This window comes from Platichthys flesus, chromosome 4, assembly GCF_949316205.1.
Source record: "Platichthys flesus chromosome 4, fPlaFle2.1, whole genome shotgun sequence".
Lineage (NCBI taxonomy): Eukaryota > Metazoa > Chordata > Actinopteri > Pleuronectiformes > Pleuronectidae > Platichthys > Platichthys flesus.
In genome coordinates this window covers 1,080,940-1,107,847 of record NC_084948.1, presented here as the reverse complement: position 1 = coordinate 1,107,847, position 26,908 = coordinate 1,080,940, and the positions used below count along the sequence as shown (strand labels likewise).

Sequence of the window (26,908 nt, the reverse complement as noted above, 5' to 3'; positions counted from 1 at the left end):
ACCAGGGGGCAATCAATATGATTTGGCTTCAGATTTGTGAGCCGTCCTGAAACTTTATATGCAGTCAATCGTTTTACTAATGGTTTTATAATAATATAGCTAAACTACTGCATCCTAAAACGGTGCATACAAAAATACATATCATAAAATAGAAGGTAATCCAACAAATTAAAGTGAAGCATTGTTTTTGTCACATTAATCCTTCTTGGACAGAACCAAACATTTAATTTGACAACAAGGAAAGATAATCCATTTTAGGGTTAGAAAACAGTTTTGTTGCATTTGATTTCAGAATTCAGCATTGAAAGGCAACACAGGCAGGCTTACTGCTGTGTGGAGAAAATAGCAAGTGAACTTTAAACCTCTGTGTCAGCTGACTAGAGATAAAATACTGTATGGGGCCCTGCCTTAACAGCAGCAGAAACATTACAAGTATTACTTCACACACAAGAACAAAGAACACATAATAAAACAATAAAAAAATAGACAGCATCTCCAAAATACAAGTTGTATCCTGAATTATAACCCTTTACCTGAATCAGAGAGAAGAAGCAATTAGAATGAAACTATGAGACACATTTTCTGGAGTGATCTCTGAATAGAGAGAAAAGTGACCAGACTGCTGTCTGTCATTGGGTGGCTTTTCAGGTTCCACCACAGTGTTTTAGAGCAGAGGGAAAGGCAGGCTGGTAAGGCCAGGTTGTATTCAGGAATGTCAGCACGTAACAGGTTGGTGTAGAGAGAGAGGGACGGAGGGAGTGAGCCAAACAGAGGAGGGACAAAGAGCAAGAGAGGGAGAGAGTCATAAATACAATAATTACAGCTGTGGCAGAAATAAACGACGCACTCTCCTCGTTCCGGAGACTGCCTGCGTAGCTAACAACACTACTTTCCCACTGACAGAAGGGAGAGAGAGCACAATAACCACCTGCTCTCTGAGGTTGTTGTTGGTACTATATTGTACTGGGATTTATTTTTCAACAAATTGTTTCTATTTCAAAGCATGGATTTGCTCCTGGATTTTGGCTAATTATGACAGATTTCCTTCTCCTAGTTTTCTCAAAGCCAAACCGGGGTTTGTCTTGACTCATTTCACTTTTGAGACAACTTAGTGGGAATCTTTTACCATGTCTGTGACTGCCCTGTTTAGGGGCAAGTGGGGCCAGAAGACACAGGAAACCCCAGTGAAGCCTCCAACTGCTGCGGTTCAACCCCGGCACGAGGAAGACGTTGACGAGGATGATACCAAAGCTGGTTTCAGCAGAGAGACTATTCGCAGGAACTCACGCTTTTACCGGTCAATGAGGAAAAAGAGGCTGGTCTCATCTGAGCGGTCTGAAAGTAAGAGAACATTTGGCTTCTGCTGTGCTCTGAGTACAACTTTGTGTTGCTACTGTATAACTCAGACCATTTTGCACTTACTAAAACGTATGTATTAAAAGCCTTCATTAAGGGTCTAGGGATTGGCAATGGAGGTACATGGGATACTGTATACTGCTGCTCTATATTATTGTCCTATTTATGCAGTTGATGCTGCTGTTATTGGAAGTGGAACAAAGGCTTGGTAGTCCTATGCTCCAGTAAAAATATACATGAATACAACTTGAGAAACTGGTTCTGTTTTAAGAGCACAATACTCTGAGTAATACATTTCCCTCCCACAGTCGACTTCTCCCCCTGAGGATTTGAAGTAAAAATTGCCTGAAGTCAAACAACACAAACAAATACAGCCAAGCAGCAAAGTTCTCCAAATACGGCAACATTATTCTATTTGGAGTTTAATTTGACAACTTACTTTGGACTTCAACATCAATAATCAACTATTTCTCACAATAATAGAAAGTGAGTGATAGAATAATAGTGATAAATAATTTTACTAAATATTTTCCATACTGTACATTAGTCAGTACTTTCTTCAACAAAGTATCCTTTTCAGAAAGCCACACCAAATACAACAATAAAGTCTTGTAACTTAGACTTTGCCCAGCATATCAGATAGATTTCCGAGGGAGGGATCTTACAAATGATTAATACATAACTACCTGAACGCTAGTTGTGTGTTTTCAGAGGTAGTTTTCTGATTGGGACATCAGAGATCACGTGAAATTATGATAACTTATGATTATTTATTATAAGATATTGTTATCTTACACCATCAGGTACCTACAATGATTATTTAGACTGATAGCTTTGTTTTTTGCATTTCAATAAGGATAAAGTATGTTCATGCTTTGATTGCATGTCCGATTATATACAGCAGATGTACACGAATGAAGATTTAACTGTACTCACGATGTTAAATGTATCCACTATGTAACACATAGTACAATTTAAAGCAATTATGTTATCTAAGAATGCCCATAAAATCGTACAATCCTATATATGACATGTTTTATCTCTTATCTGGAATAATAGAAGATGAGAAGATCAGATTTGTGAATAAAGGCTATACAAATAAATTTGATTAATTGATTGATTAAACTACAATTCAGGAAAGTGCTGCAACAATTAAAAATCTCTTCAAAACGCGAGAAACAAGTTTCTCTTATAGGCTATATTATAACAGTAATGAACTCCTTCCATGTTCCTCAAAGAATAAAACCGCTGATTTGAAATGAAAAAATAACGTGTCATGCATAAAAGCAGCAAATCACAGTATTAACATATAATAAGTGACGAATGGGTCATATCTTAGCCTTTTATAGTACATTGAAGAAGCATCCGACAAAACGAAATGAGAAGTATTCCTGAATAATACTATCTAATCATTATCTATACCGCTTATCCTTTGAGAGAGCTGGAGCTAATTTCTGCGAGAAGTGGGATACATTCTGGACAGGTTGCAGTCCATCACAGAGCTGACATATAAACAATCATTCACTCTAACATTCACACTTGCAGGCAATGTTATATAATCTCCAGTTAATCTGCTTGTCTTTGGACTGTGGGAGGAATCTGACTTAAATAAGACCTGTTAGATGTATATTCATCATAATACTTAACCCTCTAAATCAGGGGTCTTCAACGTTTGTCAGGCCAGGGACCCCCAAAATGATGTAGAGATAGAGCAGGGACCCCCTACTATATATATTGTATTAAATTGTGTTTTATATTGAACTGGGGCTAGTGCCATGTATAAACATAGCTGCCCTGTTATTGTGCATTCACTACTAAGCTATTCAAATAATACACAGGTTCATATATTCATGTTTTTATTATTGTGTGTCGCTGAAAGTGTGCATTGCTGACTGAAGGATAACGTCTTCGTTCGCTACATTATGTTGGATTCATGTTAATTTGTATTTAAAGACTTTTAAATTTGTGGGGTGAAAAGAATAAATTTAAAAAATATAAAAATTTGTCTCATCAACCAAACATTTCGCGACCCCCCTTGCAGTACCTCAACCCCTGTTGAAGACCTCTGCTCTAAGTCATGAACTTTTTTGTAGCATATGACTTGAAGATGTTCTTGAACTGCATTCAAAGTTTCTGTAAAAAAAAGTATCTGAGCATGGAATGTGTGTGCGTGTGAGTAGGTTTGTCTATTTGCTCTGGGAAATGATAGTAGAAAGGAAAGCAGAAATATTTGAGATAAACATTTGAAAATTGACTGTGGTATTTTAGTCTCCAACCCTGTATCTAGAAATCTGCATGTCGCCCAAAATTGAGAAATTAAGCATTACGCAAAGTCAGATTCTGTGATGGTTACCTGCCTGCCATCTTGCTTTGTCATGTCGTCCCTATTTGCTGAGCACGATCAGTGTAGCTCGCTGTGGCTAATGTTGTGGTTACATGTAATTTAATTCAACTTCTTCCTGTTTAACACATGTAAGCCTAAATAATTATTGACTTATTTAATACTTAATTTGCTGAAAGAGTAGATTAGAGTGGCTAAAAGCTTCTAGTCTCTAACAGTAAGCTACAGGTATTACAGGTATAGAATGGCAAACAAACAAGAACAACACCCTTTATGAGACATATTGATTAGATTGATCACTCATGAATATCAATTATAGATTTTTTAAATGCATTTACATGTATTGGTTAGAGATCAGGTCAAAAGAAACCTGTTGTGTATTTTGGGAAAAAAACGATTTTTGATTTACTCATTCATCCATGTGCATAGTTTAAGTGAAAGGATTTGTATTCAAGTGTGTGTGACCAAACATGTTCACATTCAAGTGAAAAAGTCCTGTAGTAGCTGTAGGATTTGGTGCTGTTTTCCATTCTCATTCCCTGCTGAATGCCAGAATTTCCAATTTGAATTTTCAAACCTCCGAACGTTCCAGTTGCACAACTTCACAAGTGGCTGTTTTGCTCTTTTCCAGCCCCTGTGTCAAAGTTCTTTGTGGCTCCATTTTAAAATGTCTCTTAGCATCTTAAAAAGTTCTATATTGACTTTTATTTTAACCGCATTTACTTTTTACTTCCTAACCGCACTGACGCGTCATCTGTTTATCGCACAATCTGAACTGAGGTCTTGGGTGTGTTCTTTCGCTTGTAGTCTTGTGACCAGTGACTATTCAGATGACAGAAAGACAACGGCGTCTAAACATAGCATGTATATAATATTTAGCATTGTAGGATATACATTTTTAAACGATTGGACAATATATGTTCATAATCTCTCTCTCACTCTAGGTTCTACCAGACCTGGACCAGACCACAGTCCATCCAACAGAGCAGGAGTTCCCCACTCTAGTTCTCCTTTGCCCCTCAAATCACCTTTGTTGCCCAGGGCTGGACGGTGAGTCTTCAGTACATGCCTTCACTACCCAACCCAACAACTTAACTAAAACACGCCCGGTAAATAACCAATAACGCACAGTGCTTAACACTGCCATACACCATTTTTAAACTTCATGCATGGTGTACTCAATGTCTTATCATTTCTTTAATAAGCACAGAGGTCTATCAAACCACAGCTACCCATTGGCCTCCTGTAGGAGACTGCACTTGCTACTGGTCACCAATCAAAGGGTCAATGTGCTGTGAAATACCATTTCCTGCCAGTTGTCAGGTACAATTAATCCATTATTTATTGAAGATATGAATGGCTCAATTCAACAGTACCACAAACTACATCTTACAAATTACCATAAGTAAATTTAAATTAAATTTAAATTAAATCCTTTCATATTGTTTCAAACATATATTATCTCATGGCACTTTAGTTGGTTGATACCATACAATGATAAAAATAAGCCCAACATAAAGCACTTGGCAACTGTAGAGAGAAAAACTACCTTTTACCAGGAGGAAACCTCCAACAGAACCAGAGTCAATGTCGGCGGCCGTCTGCCTTGATCGGTCAGGATGATCACTTTGGGATCAAAATGAGCCATTGCATCTGTCAACATGTTGCATGTTGGACCACACCTGTTTCGGAACTGAGCTAGCTTTTGATCTACACTACACACCTGTCAGGTTTTGTGACTTTGTCTTGCAGGTTCGTGACGTTATTGTGGTGACATATCTGTCCACAGTCAAACAGACGTCCTTACAATAGGTGTGGCAGATCAGGAAATGGTTTTAGAAGTAGTAACTAATAATTATGTTGTAGGACTTTGTAGAAACTGCAAAAGTCCTATAAGTATTCAATGTTGACGACAGTATCTGTCATAGTGTAAATTCAGTGGTTAAAATACCACAGTACCTATAATACAGATGGTAATGTTGGCAAAATGACTACTATAGCAGGGTAATGCTAATGCTATACAGTGAATATACTGTATATTGTGTATATAGTATATACTCTGTATATTGCCGATTTAATATTTCTCTGTATTAGCCTGCTTAACAACAATCCAATTTCTACCAAGAAGCTAGGCTTAAAACAAGGTGCATAGTGATGAGTAAATAATGAGTGAATTATAATTTTTTGTGATTTATACCTTGAAGTCCTATTCTCAAACCAGTTTTTCAGGATACCTGAAGGCTATACTATGAAGTTTTAAACTTTTAAAAACGGTGACAAAAAAATCTAAGCTCAAAACTAAGTAGTTTTATTTTTTATGTCATAAACATTGTAGAAAAGCCATAATGACAAGAAACTACACCAGGAAGACAACCTGGGGCCAAACACCCCTCACAGAGATGGATAGTGCAGCCGCTGAGCTCATGCAAGGAAAGAAGTGCTTAAGAAAAGCTGGAATGGATAGAAATATTGATAAGACAACCCTCAAAAGATTCATAAAGAAAAAAGAGAAAGGGATAGTAAAATCAATAGCCTGGGGTGCAGTAGCTGAGGTAAAGAGAATATTCACAGATAAGATGGAGGAGGAGCTTGCCAAACACTTGAAACAACTAGCTGACCAGTTCAATGGCGTTGCTCCAGTTAAGTGCCGTGAACTGGCATTTGAATACGCAGATAAAAACAGTATCCCTGTCCCTGCCAATTGGACAGAGAAACAATGTGCAGGTAAGCTAGGGTGTGCAAGAGATCACATGAATCATAATAATCATAAATGTACTTAATTGACCAATCCCCATGATTCTGTTACTAGTCCGATATTAGTTTTGGAATGTGTGTTTGTCAATCTAGCTGTCAGGATTTTAACTATTACTATGTGTTGTTATGATAGTTTTAAAGTGGAAAAATTAAGTGAATCACTTTACCCCCTTGATTTCTCTGGTCTCAGGGATTTTGCGCTACACCTTTAATTCTCAAGGGATCAATAATCTTAGTTTTGCCATGAAGTCTTTTTCATTATGATGTTTGGTAATGATAACATGGATATCATAACAATGATAGATGATGTATACATGTGATATGTTAAGCCACAGCAGTGAGTGATGACAGCTGCTCTGCTGTTTCTGCAGAACTAAACTGCACATGTTATTTCACTGTGACAGGTCTAATAAGCAGTGGAGCAGACACAAGTATGGACTTGAAAACTACAGTAGTTAATTTATGGGGAAACTGGGGCTTGTGAATGTGTGCCCAAGTTTTCACTGAGACAAAACCAGGTGTGAGCACAGCTTCATAAATCTGAGGAATAGAATGCAAATGCATATTTCTGTTTTGTGAGTTTTAGTAGAATAATCTAGTTTTAAACATATGGCCCAGGGTCAATGACCCTATCCTCCTCCCATGATGTAATTTTGGTCTGGTGTTTACCACATATGTTTAGGCCCTCAGGAAATGTACAGTTTTTTGCTGTACAGAGGATCCAGCCACTGGTTAAGGACACAGCAAGTCTAATGGAAGCTGTTTGTGAACAAAAGCCCAGAATGCACTCAAACAAATACAAATACTGTGAAAATCAAATATAGTAACAAATATCCAAGGGTCTGTGTACATGACAATTAACAATGTGGAGAAAATCTACCTCTCTCTTTTGAGGAATTTCAGTTCAGTGAAGATGGCTTCAATGGATGTGATTCTAAAGATGATTTTTTTGCTGTTGAATATAGCCTTCCGCCATCACCAAAGCTCCATGATTCCAGAACTGTGTTGCCAAGCAATGGTGAGGCCAGCAGCAGACATGCTCTGTACAACAAGGATGCTCTGGATAAGAGAAGAGGAGATGTGGGTGGAGGGAGTGTGGACACATCGGCTGCCTTCAATAGCCAGCAAAGAGACTTTGCAGATGACAGGATCACATACCGGACTCACGGCATTCATAGTGGAGATATAAAAAAACTGTCGGAGCAAACGGCTGCAGCCTGCACTGTACAGGAGGTCAGAGAGATAGCCATGAGCGCACAACAGCCCAGTTCTGACGGAGCAGAACGGGATCACTTCAGCCGCAGGTCAGACCAAATGACTCTGAGAACACAAAAATGTAATGGACAGAAGTGAGAACAGATCATTTTTATGAGGCTTAAACTGTGCTTGTAAATATTTTTTGCGGTAAACAGCAGATATAAGACAAACATTTTTTGAATTATGTTTGAGAAGGAGTAGATTGACAAATACATTTTGAATAATGTGATGGAGAGATTGGAATAATTGAGTATTGACTCACTGTGGGGCTAGAGAGTGAATGGTAATAGGCACAGTTTTTATATTTCCATCAGTATTTTAATGAAAGCTTAAATCTAGTGCTGCAGTTCAGGCTGTTGTTGTTGGAGAAGACAGAGCGGAGATTCATCATTGTGTAGACTATCTGTGGGCTTGAAGGCAGCAACAGCACTGCTGCATGATTTTTCAACAGAAATATAGAAGCATAGAGGGAATTCATCCATCCATCTGCCCAAACATGGATTTCCGTTGTTCTTTCTTTTCAGGTTGCTGAACAATGGAGAAAGCTCGCAGACAATCTGCCACAGCATCAATATCATCAAAAACATACGTGAGGAAAGACTTGTCAAATTGGGGGTGGTAGCACACATATTCCACCCACTTTCTACTACCTCCAGCAATTAAGAGCTGCAAAGTCAGCTCTTAATTACAAAGAGTTTATATGACTAACACTGAATAACAGAGATTTATCATTAACAATCTCTATACTTTCAATACGCTGGCTTCAGCACTGCCACTGGGTTGTACCTGTTACTACATATCTCTTTTGAAAGTCTGCTCACCATTGTGTAGTTCAGTGTGTACACTCGAAAATTGTTATTTGCAGGAATTAGTCCAAATTTACTTAAAGGGGACATATTATGAAAATTCCACTTTTTTAGTGCTTCTAGTTGTTAATTTTGGTATCCGTCATTTCTACCGACCCAAAAACTCTGGAAAAAAACGGTTCCTCTAAGTCAGAGACGTCTAGCTTGAGTGACTGCGAATGAGCTTCCGTATCCTTCTCTCGTCACAAGGGAAATGGGAGTCTCTCTTACATGGCCTTGCCCCCCCCACACACACCTATTATAGATATGACATTTGCCGTAGCACTTCACTTCGTTTTTGCAAACCTCAGATACACCTGGAATAGCTAGCTAGCAGCATGAAACAAATTAAGCACTCAAGATGTGCTGTGGTCGGCTGCACAGATCCGCACAGATCTACAGCCGACAAGATGCAGTAGGTTAAAGCTCGGGTCCTGCGGAAAGCGTTTAGAGGTGTGTGTGTGTGTGTGTGTGTGTGTGTGTGTGTTTGTGTGTGTGTGTGTGCGCATGCGTTTGTGTGTGTAAGTGTACTAATGTAATTCTCAGTCCAGTTCAACGCCCACTAAAGCAATCTGCAATATATGACTGAGGGAGATTATGCGACAGACCGGTTGTTCAAAGTCACCTTCCCTCTTCACATACATGGGGCCAGTGCTCCCAGTACAGACCATCTGTTCTTATCAGCTAAGTTTCAACCCACCTGAAACCTGGTGAGCGAGACAGTATCTCTGTGGCTCTCCAACCTCCGCACTGACTGCAGTGCAGAACACAGTTGAAGTCCTACCCACCTCTAGAAAAAAATGGTAAATTGTATATGAACAAAACCCTCTGTAAATACCTTCAGCATAACAGGCTGATATTTGCTTTATTGGTCTGACAACTTGATGGTTGTTCATGAATAATATTTGGAATATTGTATAAATACATATTGTAAGCAATGTATGCTTTGGTTATAATATGATATAAAACACAGATACCAAAACAGTGTTGTGGGCCGCCTTATGAAGACCGCCTGATAGATGTGATGAGCAGGAAAACTGCCCAATTTATCACCTGTATGTGAGCAGCAGCGGATGTTTGACAGATGGCTGTTTGAGAAAGTCTCTGATTCTCTTCAGCACTGTTGATCACAGGGCATTTGATTACAAAACAGGACACATATATTTTTGTATATATATAAAAATATGTGCACATATATTAATAAAAATGTAGGAGGAAGAAGTAGATTATACACATTCCAATGTTCTCATGTAGACAGGATATCAGATTCTTCTTTTTGTTTAAAACACTTTAGATTAATATTTTACATAGACTACTGGAATAGAAGCTAGCCCAGGAGTGTAGACCTATCTTAATATTATCTCAGTAATGTCACACTGGTAACTAAGGCCTTTCCAAAAAGCAAAAAGAAATTCCCTCATTTGCTTGTTGCCTGACTCATGTATTTCTTACCCTCCAGCCTTCTTGTACCAGGAGTACCGGGATACATCAAAGCAGCAGGAGATTGAGCAGCGGCGGCAGCGCGACAACCTCTCCCCTGGGGTCTCGACAGGGACTATGGTGGCAGAGCCCGGTGTCGTGTCCCCCCCCGCGTTACATCTGCAGCTGAGAAACAGTGATCGCTCACTGAGCTTGTGGCAGAATCTGGAAGGTGTGCAGGCCAGTGGGCTGCTCACCCAGTTACAGCCGAAAGAAATCATAATGCAAGAGGTTAGTTATGTGACAGTGAACAGGTCAGTGTGACCAAGAGGTTTCACCATGCCAGGCAACTTAGAAATTACTTTTCTTTGTAATGTGTACAGAAATAATAGGGATGAGTAATGTGTTCATGTGGTTTTGAATGGCACTATCAACACTAATATGCAGTTTATTTGATGCATCTGGTTAAAACTATTGTTGTCCAGTAAAACATCCCTATAATATTTCAGAGAAGGACCTCACTGCAGACTAGATGGGAACATCAACCACCTTGACTTTTAACATACACAATGTTGTGTAACAGCATGACTGCATTAAAAAAGCCTTGCTGCCCAAAAGTTTGGATACACTTTCTATTATCGGCTATAATTCCATGTTGATATTTTTTTAACTTTCCCAGAGCCTGGGAAAAAATAAAAACTATAAAACAGTAGACAGGAAAACTTTAACATAAAGTTTAGTTACATTTTTTATTACCGGCTAAAATTCCAAGTTTGATATTTTTTAAACTTTCACAGAAGGTTGCAAACAAGTCCTAAAGATTTATCCTGCAACTGTCAGAGGAAATGGAAATGCATTTTTGTTTAGTATAGACAAAAATTCCTATTGTGATCTTTTGCACAAAGAATTGTCTGACTTAACATGTGCTTGCTCAGGGACACAATCACATCATTTAAGAGCCATTTCTTATAATACGTCCATTGACAACAGATGGAAGTGCTTTTCTGGGATATTTTGGTTTGACAGTGTTTTTGTTTGTGTAAGTCTGCTGCCTCTTAAACAAGACGAAATAGAAGCACATGCTTGAGTGTCTGCTTACTCCATGCCTACAAGTAAATAGACATTATAACAGGTAAATGCAAAGTTTAAAAAAATATTACTAATGTTACTAAACTATAGGGTGAGTCAAAAGTTAATAGTTAATCAAACTATTCATGCTATTCATGTAGACTAAGTTAGGTGGGGATAACAAAGGTTTTAATTGTCAGCTACAGCTAATGAATCTCACACTAACTGTAACTTTGTGCATAATTAATGTGAGTGGGGTCAACATTGAATCACATACATTTTAAAAGATGGTAAATGGTCTGTATTTATATTTTGATGACCACTCAAGGGACAGCTGGGGGTAGAGCGGGTTGAGTCTGATGTCTTGCTATACTGATATAACTATTACGGTTGGCGTCCACATTCTTGTCAACAGACAGATTCTCCTTCCTTTATCAAGGTTAAGACACTCAAAACCAGAGGTGTTAATTCAACTCTGTGGCCACGTGATGGCTGTAGAACTGTTTGACCTGTGTTGTGTTTTAAAGACAGGGGTTTCTAATAATGTGATGGACAAACTAAAGTTGAATCCATTCACTCCAAAAACCATGAAGATAATTAAATCTCTGAAGGTAGAATTGTTTGCATGGCTCCTGCTTAAGACTTTAATGGTTTTAACAAGATATATCAAATAAACTGGAATGAGTCTATATTGAGATTTTCCCAAATATTAAATTTTATGGAAAAATAATCTGATAAACAATGAATACACTAACAAAACAGAGCATATCAAGGATTTTAGGATTTAGATGCTGTTTATGTACGATACATAAGGGTCAACCACAGAACGGGTTAGGGTTAGGATTGATGACCTTGGACCTTTCATTCTGAGCAGTTTTAGTGTTGTTTCCTGTATTTATCCAGACTTTAATGTTTACAGTCTATCCACTTATATGAATGAAGTTACACACCTGGCTCATACGTTGATACCCGAGCACACACACACAAACACACACACACACACACACATACATTAGCATATGAATTATAATAATAATACACTTTATTTGTATGACTCCTTTCATTCAGGAAATGTGCTTTACATACAATATAGATACAAAATTATAGTAAATACTTATCATAATGACAATAAATTTTAATTAATGTTTTAAAAAAACAGAAATAAAACCGATTAACAGAAAGTGATAAAACAAATTCCTAGACTCAGTGGAGCATTGAAGTTCTGCGGCATAATTTCTCTCAGGTGCATTGAGTGTCCACTGCAGTCAACTCTGCCAGCAGGACATCACTCATCATATCAAATGCTCAGTGTATGCAGGGAACCACAGTCAGCATTAATGTGCCTTTTGATTTGCTTTTCTGTCAATAGGCTATGTTTGAGCTTATCACCTCAGAGGCATCCTACTACAAGAGTTTGGAGATTTTAGAGGCTCACTTCCTACGTAACCCTGTTTTATTCAACACTCTCAGCCAATCCGACATGCATTTTCTCTTCTCCAACATTGAGGAGGTCATGAAAGCCAGTGAAAGGTAGGACAAGGACTTTTTTTAACAGATTCATTATCCGTTTGTAATTGATGCCTGACCGTACAAAGTTCCAGTCCATCCCTAAGTCATGGTCCAATAATATTTTTAGGTTCCTCATGGATCTTGAGCATCGAATCGAGAAGTCCATTTTCATATCAGATGTGTGCGACATTGTTTACTACCATGCTGTGGAACACTTCAGTGTCTTCATCAAATACGTTATCAACCAGGTATACCAGGAGAAGAACTACAGACGTATCTTGTGAGTAGCTGTTTTTTGTAAACATCTGTTACCATGTGCTGTCTTCATATACTAGCAGTTGTCTATGGATTGGTACATGTTAATTTCTAGTTGAAGCAATTGGTGGCGATTTGGTGTGATGTTTGACTTTGGACAGTACCTTTTTGAAAGGCGTAACAAACATGAGACCTGTACAGAACAGTGCGGTCGGCTGCTTGACTTTTTATTATGATAACATGCTTGGAGAGAGAGGACCTATGGGTACATAGGCGTAAACCGTCATGCATTTATGTCAGTGTTAATTTTGGCAACTATTTTTGATTTAGTCTTAGTCTTTTGACGAAAATGCATATTAGTTTAAGTCACATTTAGTCATTTTTATCCTTCTTAGTTTTAGTCTAGTTTTAGTCGACTAAAACAAATTACATTTTAGTCTAGTTTTAGTCAACGAAAACGAATTCCATTTTAGTCTAGTTTTAGTCACATTTAGTCATTTTTATCCTTCTTAGTTTTAGTCTAGTTTTAGTCACATTTAATAGCCACATTAAACTCCTTTTTTATAAAAACATATAGCTGCAGCCTAATAGCTTAAAAATATATATTTAGTTTTAAATATGAAAACAAAAAGGGAGAGCAGGTCAGACTGGAGCCGGACACAGAAACTGAACATCGGTACAAACCAACTGCAGCTTCTGCTCTGATCAAGAAGATGCAGCGCTGATCTCTGAGCAGCTGAGACCAGAGAAACTCTGTGTTTTCACTGTTTCCATAGTTAAGAAGCAGTGAGTCACTGAGAGGCTACTCAAAGAGAACGAGCTCTGCTTTCACTGTGTCTCTCTGAGCGAGTGCGCGGGGCGGGGGGCGGAGCTACGGACCGGAGCGCTATCTGGGGCGGACACAGACACACTCACTCGCCCGCTCCTGATACTTCATGACGGCCTGATACGAGGATGTTTTAAAACTTATTGTGACTTAGTCATCGACCAACATTTTCGTCTCGTCTCGTCTCGTCAAAGAAAATTTAAATAGATTTCGTCATAGTTTTTATTTTCAACGATTCGTTTTCGTTACGTCTTCGTCTCGTCTTCGTCATGGAAAAAGGGTCGTTAACGAATATATTTCGTCATCGTCTTCGTCAACGAAATTAACACTGATTTATGTTGAGAAACAGGTTTGTTGAAGTCATGACGAATGTGATCTGCGGGGTGTGGTTGGGTACGAATATAATACATGTGTCCCTCTTAATCAACCACACATACCTGATTGAGAGTCTGATTTTCCAATGCACTGCAGAGGACCGGTACCTCATGATAACAGCTACTAAAAAAACCTTGTATGTTCGGAGAATATTGGTGGTTAGTTTATGAAGCAGCATTTTGGGAACGATTCACTGATGAAGTCCATGAGATGTCTTGTCGGGTAGCAGGAGCCAGGCCTAAATACTTGTAACATAGAATCACATCCGCATATGAGCTGCAATGTAGAAATGTTAGTTCTATCAGTTGAGGGAAGCATGTGACAAAAGTGATGACTAATGACTAATGATTGTGATAGTTGGGAGGAGGAGAGCTGTTTTCTTTCTCAGCTGTGAAGAGTTTTTCTTCCTCATGCAGCCTGGTTGCTTCTTAAGAGCTTTTCACTGCCATCATTCCAAGACAGATTATTTCCAGGCTGCATATAATAAAGCAAAGGCGATTTGCTCCCTCTCTTCACATTCATTAACAGGGTTTTCTACAGAGACTTTTCCCATAAGACTTAAGTGCATGATTCATTGCACATATTTAAGTCAAATTAACCTAAATAATATAAGGCAATGTGTTATACAATGGAAATTCCAGGCAATATCTACATCCTGTGGAAGGCTTCACTGCTAGATCTTATTTTTAAAGGATAAAACTGGTTTTATATTTTTCCTATTGTTAAACAGGTCCCATAAAAAGACCAAATACAACCATGAAATTATCTATAAATTCCTCCTGTGTAGCTAAAGTCATTGCAATAGACTTTCATTTTTGTTCATTAACAATTAGAGGTAAGAGCCATTATCTCTAATCTCATCATGATTTTAATCATCTTTATTTCCTGGTTCAGTCACTGGGTGTTCAAACCCTTTGGCAGTAACATGGTCCAAACAGAATGTCGCTGGGCGTTAACTCTGATGAATGATTGACAGTCACTACTGAAAGACATGTTATGTCAACACGAAGCATTACAGGTGAAACACAATATAATTTTTTTCCATAAACTCACTATAACAAAGATGAGGGTCAGTGATGAGCTGAACCAACTGGTTAACAACTGGTTAACAACTGGTAAATACTGGTAAACAGTTGGTAAACACAATTTTCTCGCTTGTTTGCTTGACTGTAGTGAAGCTGCTTCCTTTTATTTATGGTTCAGGTTGTTTAAATCATTTAATCTGGCTAAAACATAGTATAGTATATGCCTGAAGTCCTCTGCAACATTTTGACTGTACTTCCACACACTTCCATAGCCACCTTGTAGCAGAAAGGAGAAGACTAAAAGGACATAATGACCCTTTACTCCTCAACAGGAAAAGGAGGGGCAAGGGAGATAATAAAGGTGACAGATAAGATAAACTAGTTTCTGGAAAGTTGATCCAAGAACCGGCTGGATATATCGCACAATCGTCCTGGATCATGAGGAAAAAAAGCTGATCCCTGGAGCCTGAGATGGATGTTAAAACCCTATCTAACCTGCTTGGATTGGAATGTGATTCCCTCTGTCCTGGATGAACAAAAGAATCCCTGTCTAGCGCCCAACTCTTTTATTTTTTCAATTTAGAAATCCTACGCTACAACCTGTGTCCTGTTGTTCCTGCTGTCTACTTGATTTGTATCACATACTTTGCACAGAACACCCCGATTGACTACTGCACACATTTAAATGGAAGAATTCAGGTCTCTTGTGACGTTTTTGGACATATCACTGATGCATTAGAATGCAACATTAACATTTATTATTTAGACCTCAATAAATGAATAATTTCCTCCCATTTCAGTTTGTTTGAACTTAACAAACAAAATGTGTAAAACAAATGCCCTGCGATTGTTTGAAAAACACAGTTTGGTACTCTATATCTCCTTTAATGTATTTTGGGTACAGTGCTGAAAGTGGCAAAAATGGAATTGCTAAAACTGAGAGTTAACACTGCATATACCCAGTGGAACGCTATATTATGATTCCTGTGTCCTTGGGCAAGATGCTGAACCCACAAAACTGCCCCATCTCATAGAGAGAAAACTGCTGCACACAGATGCACTGTATGAATGGGTTTGTTGGAGAGGTAGCTGGGAGAGCACCTTCACTTGTACCAGAGGATCCATCAGTGCAGGTGAGAGCTCTGAGCTGATTGATCCTCAGGTTTAAAGGCAGCGGCTGAGCTGCAGAAACTGCTGGACTCTTTGAGTTTTGATCCTGTTAATAAAATGGAAAAGCCCCTGCTCCGGGCCCCTCATCGGCGGAGATCTTAACTGCAGGCCTCAGGTCCTGGAGACATGCAGGTCCTGGAGAGAGGGCAGGTTGCAGCTGATCACTTTCTCAGGGGAGAGAATGATGCGCTGCAGTCTGGCCCAGTCCTTGGCTGTAGCAGCAGCGTGCCATAAGGTGATGGAGGAGGTGAGGATGGACTCTATGATTGCAACGTAGAATTTCACCATCATCAGCTTTGGAAGGTTAAACATTTTCAGCTGCCGCAGGAACTACGTTCACTGCTGGGATATTTTGGGGAGGGCGCCAATGTTCAGCTCCCACTTCAGGTCCTGGGTGATGAAGGTGCCCAGGAAGCGGATTGACTCCACTGTGTCCACTGGGGAGTCACACAGGGTGAGGACTTGGCTCTTTCTGAGGTCCACAGTCATCTCCACCTTTTGAGAGCATTGAGCTCCAATTTGTATTCACTGTACCAGGTCAAAAGGTGGTCAAGCTTGACGGACTGGTGACTGGAGGTGCAGCTGTTATAGTGTATAGGGGGAAGAGCAGAGGAGAAAGAACGCAGCCAAAACACAAATGCTGTGTATTACTCTCAAACCTCTAGATGAAGTTCATAATTATGATTAATTCATAACTGAGAATAGCTTCAGGAATAATTGGTTCACATTCATAAACAATGAGATTAGATTAAGTGTAATGCTCCACATCAGTGGAACAACATGCAGGAACAAGTGAAATTAGATGAGCTCATTCTACCTATTATTTTTTATTTATTTTTGCCGACTCAGGCCAGCTGAGATTTTGATATTGTTCATATACTGCTTTTATTTACCAATTATATTGTTTGTTTATTGTATCTGTCTATAATATTTTTTTGAATTGTGGATTATTCTTTCTGTATAGTTGTAATTAGGGTGTGCCAAAAAAAGAGATCTTGCTCTTTCCTGTTATAAATAAATGTTTGACTTAAGTGTTTGATAAGAATATTTTGAATTTGCAGACCACACTGTGCTTTATGGTGATTCATGCGGCTTTTGACAAACATGTTTAGTTTGTTGCTCAGTTTTAGCAGTTAGTTTTTGTCTTTCATGTTGACAAAGGAAAAAGTAGTCACAAGCCCTATTCTTTAAGTCTACTACAAGGATGGTGTGTGGGTGTGTGTGTGTGTGTGTGTGTGTGGATGGCAGAGCTGTGTGTTCACTGTGTTCTTATGATTGTGGTTCCAGAGAGGTAAACCAGGCTTTTCGGGAGACCATGGCTGCACTGGAGAATCATTCTTGTGTCAGAGGCCTGTCCTTTACATCATTCCTCATCCTTCCATTCCAGAGGATCACAAGGCTCAAGCTGCTTGTTCAGGTGAGTGTACCAACATGAATATAAGACATTAAAGTAAATTGGCAAGATTCAGCCATAAGTTTTGATACATGTCAAAGTTGCAGCCATAAACAATGTTTGGTTCTATCGTTGAATAATTTGGTTTATTTTCACAAGACTCTTTTTCTCTTCACAGAATATCCTGAAGAAAGCTGAGGAAAACTCAGAGAGGGAATTCAATGCTATAAAAGCACATAAGCAGCTGGAGCAGGTCAGTCAGGGAGCTGGGCCCGCTGAGGTCGCTGTGAGGATGGTATCAACGTAATGATATGACTGTTTACGTTGGTTTTATTTACGTACTGTGCTGGCTGAGCACACACATTCATACAAGCACGCGTTCCAGGTTTGTTACGATGTACATAACTGGTGTTATATAGGGTTCACAAAGAGATAAGAGACAAAACAATGCCCCTTGGATAAGTGTGCAGTGTTCCTTCTATCTGACAACGTCCTGTTGGATATCATCCCCTGCAGGGCTTATTTCAGTCTAAAGACTAAATAATTTCCCTTTTTACGTGGTTTTATTTTTCAAAGAGTTTGAAAGTTAGATTTAAAAGTCCACTGTTAAGAGGCCAGTGTTCCTGTATCCATTGAATCGAAATTAACAATTAGTAGATTTCAGCATTGGGATTTCCATATGATTTAATCAGACATTTGTCCAAACAAACATACACCCACTCTTTCAACAGTCAAATGGCATAGACATGCAGGTTATTAGAGACAAAATTGTCTGTTGGATTGAATGTGAGTTTGAATGGTTGTTTGTATACAACAGCCTGTGATGGATGGGCGACCTGTCCGGGGTGAGCGCTGCATTCGCCCAATGTCAGCTGGAACTGACTCCAGCTGACAAAGAAGATTAAGATTATTAAGAAAAAGATAAAGATGAGAAAACAACGTGTGTGGAGTTTTAATGTAATGGACTAATGGTGAATATCCTTGTCTTTCTCAGATTGTGAAAGAGTGTAACGAGGGAGTCAGAAAAATGAGTCGTACTGAGGAGCTTATTAGGATAGAGAAAACACTGGAGTTTAAATCCAAGGTAAATAAAGTCTTATTGTCTTGTATTTTCCACTGTAATGAAATCACACATGATGGCAGATTCGATGGACTTTAGGTCTGTTGATGTGAGACCTTTGTCTCTGCCTAGTTCATAATATGAGCCCTTGCTCACATGGTTATCACAAAGTGGGGAATAGGTCAACACAATGTTTTGGTACAATGCCATAATGCTGCTAAGGATTAAGGGGATTTGTTAAGACTATAGCTCTGTCCCAATTTAGACAATTCCCTTTTCAAGTCTGGATCAAGACTGACTGCCTCAAATATGTAAATCAGTCTGTCATTTTAAAGGCCCTGGGGATTCATTTATAACTGTTGCGTAGTGTTACGCATCTTCAGAGCCCATTTTGTGAGTATGCCACTTCTCACCCAAAAGTTGGGATCTATAAAGTCTATAAGTGCACACTTTTACACTCACTCTGACCCATGCATTGAACATTTCGCAGAGAGAACTCATTTTCACTTAAACACAACAAAAAACACTACAATTCTTAGTTTTATGTGATTATTCACTAATGAAAACATAATTATTAATAGTATATTCCATTTCTGCCTTAATCACATACTGGTCCTTTAATGTCAACAGTGATTTGATGCAAACTAAAGCATCATTCAGAAGGGCAGGAACTATAAAGGGCAGTTTTGTGTACTAGTATGGACCTGACTTTATACTCATATCTTTGACTTCTTTTGACCCCTTGTAGTCTGTGCCCATCATTTCTCACTCACGCTGGTTGCTAAAGAAGGGTGAAGTACAGCTAATGTCTGGACCAAAGAGCACTCGGACCATGCGGAGTCGTAAACTCTACCAACCGGTCTACTTATTTCTTTTTAACAATCTGCTGCTGGTAACCAAGCGCAGCTCCAGGTAAAAATTAAGTATTTACTCTTGTCTTTGTCTCTTTTCTGTCAGATTATCAGCAACACCTATACCTAAAACAAATGCAGTGCTGCAATCATGAATGTTCTGATGTTTGTCTTACTATTTTAAAAAGGAGCATGTATTCTGACTGCTGTGTAATTGTACTGCATTATACAGACATATAGTTGTTGTTTAGCACTCATGCTGACAGATATAAATTGAATCAACAAAATAATAAAATTGCCAGTCAGTACAACACACTACAATTTAACCGCATCATTACACCCACATATGTAGATAGATTTATGTATCTGACTGATACATATATCGATCTACATATATATATATGTGTAATGATGCAGTTGAGGACTGAAAATATATATGTAACTGACTGACTTGTATCAGTCAGTTGTTGCCCTGAAGGGATTAAGGAATGTTAACTAAGCCATCTCGTTGTCAGTGGGGACAAGTTCCAGGTTCTCGACTCGTGCACAAGGGCCATGTTGAGGACTGAGGATCTTGAAGACCAGGGCCAGCTGCTGGCCAGTGTCTTTAATCTTAAACTACTGGAGAACCAAGAGGATCGTCCAGTCAACTTCATGCTGAAGACGGCCAGTATGTAAGTATCTGTGGCGGATCAGATGAGCCGCAGTAAATGAGATGTACATGTAGGTTAACGTAGATGTGGAATAGGTGTACTTTAACAGAGCTGCTTGTACTTTTGGTCCATGTACTAAAGCTTTTGTGACAGGTAGAACAAGGTGGAGCAAGTGTTTTTGTAGGTCAGGGGTCAGATGTGCATGAACAGTTCTCCATATCTGAAGAGCAGGAGTAAAACTTGTGCAAGTGGAGTTTATAAACATCTGACTGCACATGTTTTTATGTGTTTATTGTAAAAACTAGATAGGATGATTTGAATTGAGCGGATAGACTGGTAATGAAACAGGACTCCAGGATTACAGAGCTGGGCAGGCAGGTGAGAGTTCTGTACACCATTCTGATACATAGTTTCAGATGCTGAGAAGGCTTGATATACTTGATAAAATGTTGGCAGGGTTGTCCTGGTAAATGTTAGCAAAGTAAAAGATGAACTGAAAACTGGCAAACAAGGTACTTCCACAAAATTGTTATACAAACAGGAGTGCCTGGAAAATCAAAACTATGACAACCTGCACACACAAAGGCAGGGAAAAACAAACACAATTAAAGAGGAAACAAAGAAATAAACTCTAATATGTTTGTATGGAAATATTAATGATAGCAGATACAGGGGGCCCAACACAAACAAATCTGAGACCTGGGTCCTCATTTATAACCGTTGCATAAAACAGGGTGTAAAAAAAAGATGCATGCGCCACTTCTAGTGTTAAAGTTCCTGTACGCTAACTCTAACCAATGCATTCAAATAGTTTAGCTATGGAAACTTGCGATGCAGACGTGAGGTTGTGAATTAAAAACAGATTATAGATCCACTTTATCATAAACATGAAACCTGCAGTGTTATTTGCGCAATAGGAAACTTCGTAGCTAAAATAAATCAATAATTTCCAAGCAATTTACACTTAGATACCATAAATTAACATGGTTGTGCTGTCAGGTGGACAAAGTAAAAAATACATAAACTGTGTTCACCTGTCAAACTGCCATTTCCAAATAATGTCCCAGACTAGAGGTTAGGATACCACTGATTGTTGTGATCAATTCGTTAAGGTATGAAGTAATCAGTACACGATTGACAATTGTGTGTAGTACTGCATTTTGGATGCACTTGTTCTGCCAGAGGAGTAAGCCAATGGAAGGTTAAGGAGGAAACAAGTATTCAGTGAATGATAATGACTGAATCATCAGCTGATATACAGTGCTATGAAAAGTATTTGCCCCCTTCCTGATTTTTTTATTTTTTGCATATTTGTCACACTTAAATGATTCAGATCATTAAACAAATTGTAATATTATACAAAGATAACCCAAGTAAATACAAAATGCAGTTTTTAATTTCATTTATTAAGGGAAAAAAGCTATCCAAACCTACTTGGCCCTATGAGAAAAAGTAATTGCCCCCTAAACCTAATAACTCGTTGTGCCACCCTTGGCGGCAACAACTGCAATCAAGCGTTTGCATCGTTGCATTGGCATTGAGTCTTTCACATCGCTGTGGAGGAATTTTGGCCCACTCTTCTTTGCAGAATTCTTTTAATTATGCCACATTGTAGGTTTTTTTAGTATAAACGGCTTGTTTAAGGTCATGCCACAGCATCTCAATCGGATTTAAGTCTGGACTTTGACTAGGCCACTCCAAAACCTTCATTTGGTTTTTGTTTAGCCATTCAGGGGTGGACATGCTGGTCTGTTTCGGATCTTTGTCCTGCTGCACAACGCAAGTGTGCTTGAGCTTGAGGTCACAAACTGATGGCCTGACATTCTCCTTCAGGATTTTCTGGTAGAGAGCAGAATTCATGAAGCGGCAAGCCAGCCCCAGAACATCACACTACCACCACCATGTTTGACTGTTGGTATGATAAACTTTTGTTCCATAAGTCCACAGAATATTTGCCCAAAAGTTTTGGGGATCATCAAGAGGTTTTTAGTAAATGTGAGACAAGCCTTAGTGTTCGTTTTGGTCAGCAATGGCTTTCGCCTTGGAACTCTCCCATGGATGCCATTTTTGCCAAGTATCTTTCTTATCGTTGAATCATGAACACTGACTTTAACTGAGGCAAGTGAGGCCTGGAGTTCCTTAGATGTTGTTCTGTTTTTTTTTATGATCTCCTGGATGAGTCGTCGATGCGCTCTTGGAGTAATTTTGGTAGGCCGGCCACTTCTGGGAAGGAGTGGCCAGCCCACTCCATTTGTGGATAGTCTTCTCCATTTGTGGAGAAGACTCCATTTGTGGAGAAGACTGGATAATAAGTTAGGGATACTGTCTGTAGCCCTAACCCTAAATAATGTAGATCTACTCTACATTCTACTAGAATGTAAAGTAGATCGGATGGATTTGTAAACAGTTTGTTGGTCCAGATGTTATCCTGTTGTACTGTTTTCTAATTAATTAAATTCTGTGGACAGGAGTGACAAGCTGCGATGGATTTGCGCTCTCACTCCAAACCGGCGCACACGCTTTATGTCTACCAACGCCCACCAACCAGGTGAGACAGAATATCACACCAACAGATTGCAGTCCTCAACATCCAGATATGAAGACATGAACTCAAAGTGTGTGTGATCTTTAGACACTCCACAGGTGCAGTGTATTCAGTCATACTCATCTCAGGAGCCAGATGAACTCTCTATTGAGATGGCAGATGTTTTGAACCTCCTAGAGAGAACAGATGATGGTTTGTAGTTGCACAACTCTGCTCCTATATCTCCTTTGAAGCTGTTGTTTGTTAAATATCTCAAGAAAATCTATTTGTATTAGTTTGTTTTCAGTAATTTTCTCTGTATCTATCTTTATGCCACCCCCTGACTTTTTGTGTCATATGTATAACAGGCTGGATGTTGGGTGAAAGGCTCCATGATGGTGAAAGGGGCTGGTTCCCTAGCCGATTAGTAGAGGAGATCCAGAGCAAGGAGGTCCGAGCTCAGAACCTAAGAGAGGCCTTTAGGATCCAACAAGCCCAAGAAGGTGGAGGAGGACAGCAAACTGGAGCCAGGGTTGGTGTGAGAGCAGGGAGACGCACCCATAAGGTGTCTAGCTTCTCCATTCCTCTGATTGATCAAATGGGGGAAAGCAGTGAAGTAAAGCATTGAATCAGTAACAGCGATGAATGTCACCATTCAGGACCATATGCATGAAAAGTTAAATTATCAGGAGACATTTGACTTAATTTCAACACAATGACACCTTGTCCTTTGATCTTCATTGAGCAGTAGATGGAGAAATCCAGAGATGATTAAAGTGCTTGAGTCAGCAACTTGAACATGTGATGCTGCATGTTTCACATAAATGTGTAATAAATATGTATTGTACGCCCACACACCATGGTGTGTATTGCATGGCACAAAGCTATATGTATGGTAGAGAGCTTTGTCAGGGAAATGAACCCTAACAGTCTAAAGGTACTGCTGCATGGAAAATTTTCGAAACTTTTAGTGTTCATTAAATTGTAAAATACCCACAGACACAACATACACATGACCTGATAGCTCAATGCTCTGCAATTTAAGACAGCATATGCAGTGAATTAAAGCAAAGGACCTTCATCAATTGCCAAACATGTGCAGCTTTCATGTGGATCTTCTGCTCTTAAAACCAGAAGTTAACTTACTACTCTGACTAGTCACTCGATACTCACACTTTTGGTATCATCTACAGACATTGCTGATAAAACGTTTTTTTAAAGAAATGTCAAACCAGATAAAATTACACATTTTCAAATCCGTCTTTAATTTCAACTTGACAGAAATGCTTATTCATCTCAATTGACTGAAGCGCTTGTAACTGAACTTTCTCAAAGCTTTGCTAATCAAAATACCACATGATGTGATTTTTTTAAGCATTTTATAACCAACATTTTGAATGTTGCAAGTATTTTGAGTTTAAACATAGAAAACATATCCCAGTTTTGTACATTTAATTGAATGTCATCCGAAAATGTCTCCATACACATGATTTACATCTTCTCTGGGGTCACAAAGTCCCAACTTACTGACAAGCTGCTTGAATGTGATTATTGCCATGATTATCATTTGCTGGTGTTTTGACTATTTGCCTGAATGTCAGGGTCACCATACAAATATCAAACAAAATTAAGACAAAGATTAATGTTGCATCCAAATCACTGATGATGATCTAAAGTGTCTATAAATATTAATGTAATGAGTCAGAGTGGCACTCCATCCAAAATGTATCTTGAGTATGAAACACTGACTACAACCAGCCTTCAGAGCTGGCTGTAACAGAAGCCGAGTGATCAGCTTTTCTTCAGAACAGTGTCAAGTCCTCCATGAAAAGACACGCACACACACAAATTAAACACAAATTATATTTCTACATTTTTAGAAAATTGCAATGTTGGCTGCAACCTAAGTCACACAACAAGAGGTAAGGTTGACTCATGTTTCTCATTTTACTATCAGATCTCTGACTTCATCAAATAGTAGATATATAAAAGAAAAAAGGAAGTGGTCTCATAATCTAAATGATTTATTTGACAACTCATTAAGAGAAAGTGGAAACTCCTGGATTCCCCCAATAAATTTGCATCCACACCAAAATGTAATGGTTTCCTCCCAGGCCAAGGGCCCATCCATCCACCAACATTGGCAGAAATTGGTTTAGTAGTTTTTCACTAATTCTGCTAATGAAATACTCTACCAAGCAATCAAACAAATCCTACAGACAGACACAGGTGGAGACTTCAACTCATGGCAGAGGTAATAACTGCCATATGATGAAAGAGACTATAGACACATTGGACAACAGTATTTCCCAGTTATTGTTCCTTCAAGACAATCTGAAGCTCTAATGCTAAGAGCAACAGTCGTCTTCTCAGCCTACAGTGTTTGATACTCAAGAGAGATGAAATCACTTTGAAATGATCAGTTAACAGAAGCACACACACGTAAACACTCACACAGACACACACACACACAGGCACACACGTGCACAAACGCAGACACACACACACACACACACACACACATAATTGCAATTTAATGCCAAATAACTGCAATATGTCACAAATGCATTGAATGTATTAACACTAACAACTATGGAACATTGCAATTGTAAAGCCTGTGTGTCTTTAAATAACCTGTGTACAGTACTGCAAAAATTTAATGTTTTAAGTAATAATTACTAAATAATTATTTCATTTTGTAAGATGTAAATTATTGGTCATAAAAAAGCACTGATCAGAGATATGTATGACTTACTGATTTTTATATTACTTTCATGATTTAAGTATTTTCTTTTAGAATGAGAGAAACACATTAACATGCATATATTTATTTTGACTCCTAACTGTACATACAGTTCTGTCACACATACCAGCAAGGAACTTCAAAGGGAAGTTTAGAAAACGTGGGACTGATGATTATTATTCATGTGTGTGTGTTGAGGGCGTTTAGGGGAGCTGCAATTAAGTGTAGGATATACACCTTCAAATTCTGATATAACCCTCCCACCCAGATGATTTAGAAAATACAATGGAGAAGTGTGACGGAGCAGCTCCAGGGGCTTAACTTCCTCGCCATTTAAAAAGGTTCCTGTTGTGTTTTTTATTCCATAATATTTCGTTAGAATTCTATTCTTTATATCGTATGCCTCTTTTTCAAACAGGACAAGAAGAGCCATGAGTTTAAAGATGTATTAATGAATAAGAGTTTTAGGAAATTTTAATTATTGTTATTGTTTATATACCCAGGATACACCCCAAGTAGTAACCTCATTTTATCATTAAGTTTTTTATACCATATGTTGACAATTGGTTAAGGACACTTTGGCATGCAGATGGGATAGAGTGGGATTCGAACCTTCTTGTTACAGAGCACCCGCTCTATCCCTAGGCCACGCTCTCCCACCTACAGTTGCAATCAGAAATATTCAACCCCCCCAAGGATTTTAAGGATTTATCAATTAAAGTAGACAGAATCTTGTTCTTTGATCAAGATTCTGCTTCGGATGCCTTCTTTATGAGTTGAATGATAAAGAAAATCAACACGGAAAATACATGATGTAGTATTTGTGTGTAGCAGTATATTTTGTTAAGATAGCCATGTCACAATTATTCAACCCCAATATAATATTGTTGTTTTTAAAGCTGTTTTTTTTGTCCTAAAGTTGAGTTGAAACATTATTAAGCCTTTGGGAACTCTATACTGATCCTTCATTTGCTTCAGCTGTGATGCATATATAAACCCCACCCATGAAGGTATTCAAGGTGAGTTGCAATCATGGGAAAGACATAGGAGCTTACACAAAAGCTGAGAGAGGAGATTATTTCATCACACCTGAAAGGCCTTGGGTAGAAGAAGAATTCCCCAAAAAATTATATTCCAAGAGACACAATTGGGAACATTATAAGGAAGTTTACAACTGATGGAGCAGCTTCAAACATGCCTGGCCGTGGAAGAAAGCCCAGCATTTCATCAAGGACCCTCAGCAACTTAGTCAGAACAACTCAGATAAATCCCTGTGTGAATGCAAGACACCTACAGGATGACCTGATGAAGGCTGGTACAAGTGCTGCAGTGGCAACTATAAGACGTGCACTGAATAATAAAGGACTTAATGGCCGGCTCCAAGACGCACTCAGCTCTTGACCACAAGCAACATCAAAAGTCGACTAGAATATGCCAGGAGGAATTTGGATAAGCCTACAGAGTTTTGGGTGACAGTTCTATGG

General features: G+C 38.8%; 1 protein-coding gene across 1 annotated transcript; it reads left to right on the top strand.

The window, feature by feature from the left end:
• The first annotated feature begins 803 nt into the window (after positions 1-803).
• Positions 804-25,422, top strand: ngef (neuronal guanine nucleotide exchange factor). The gene is made up of 15 exons (XM_062385518.1): positions 804-1,341; positions 4,642-4,747; positions 7,417-7,755; positions 8,233-8,297; positions 10,013-10,263; positions 12,410-12,570; positions 12,677-12,829; positions 17,488-17,617; positions 17,772-17,846; positions 18,588-18,677; positions 19,402-19,565; positions 20,020-20,178; positions 22,626-22,705; positions 22,790-22,894; positions 23,050-25,422. The coding sequence occupies exons 1-15, from the start codon at positions 1,128-1,130 to the stop codon at positions 23,307-23,309; spliced, it is 2,352 nt and encodes a 783-aa protein (XP_062241502.1). The 5' UTR covers positions 804-1,127; the 3' UTR covers positions 23,310-25,422.
• Positions 25,423-26,908: the final 1,486 nt, after the last annotated feature.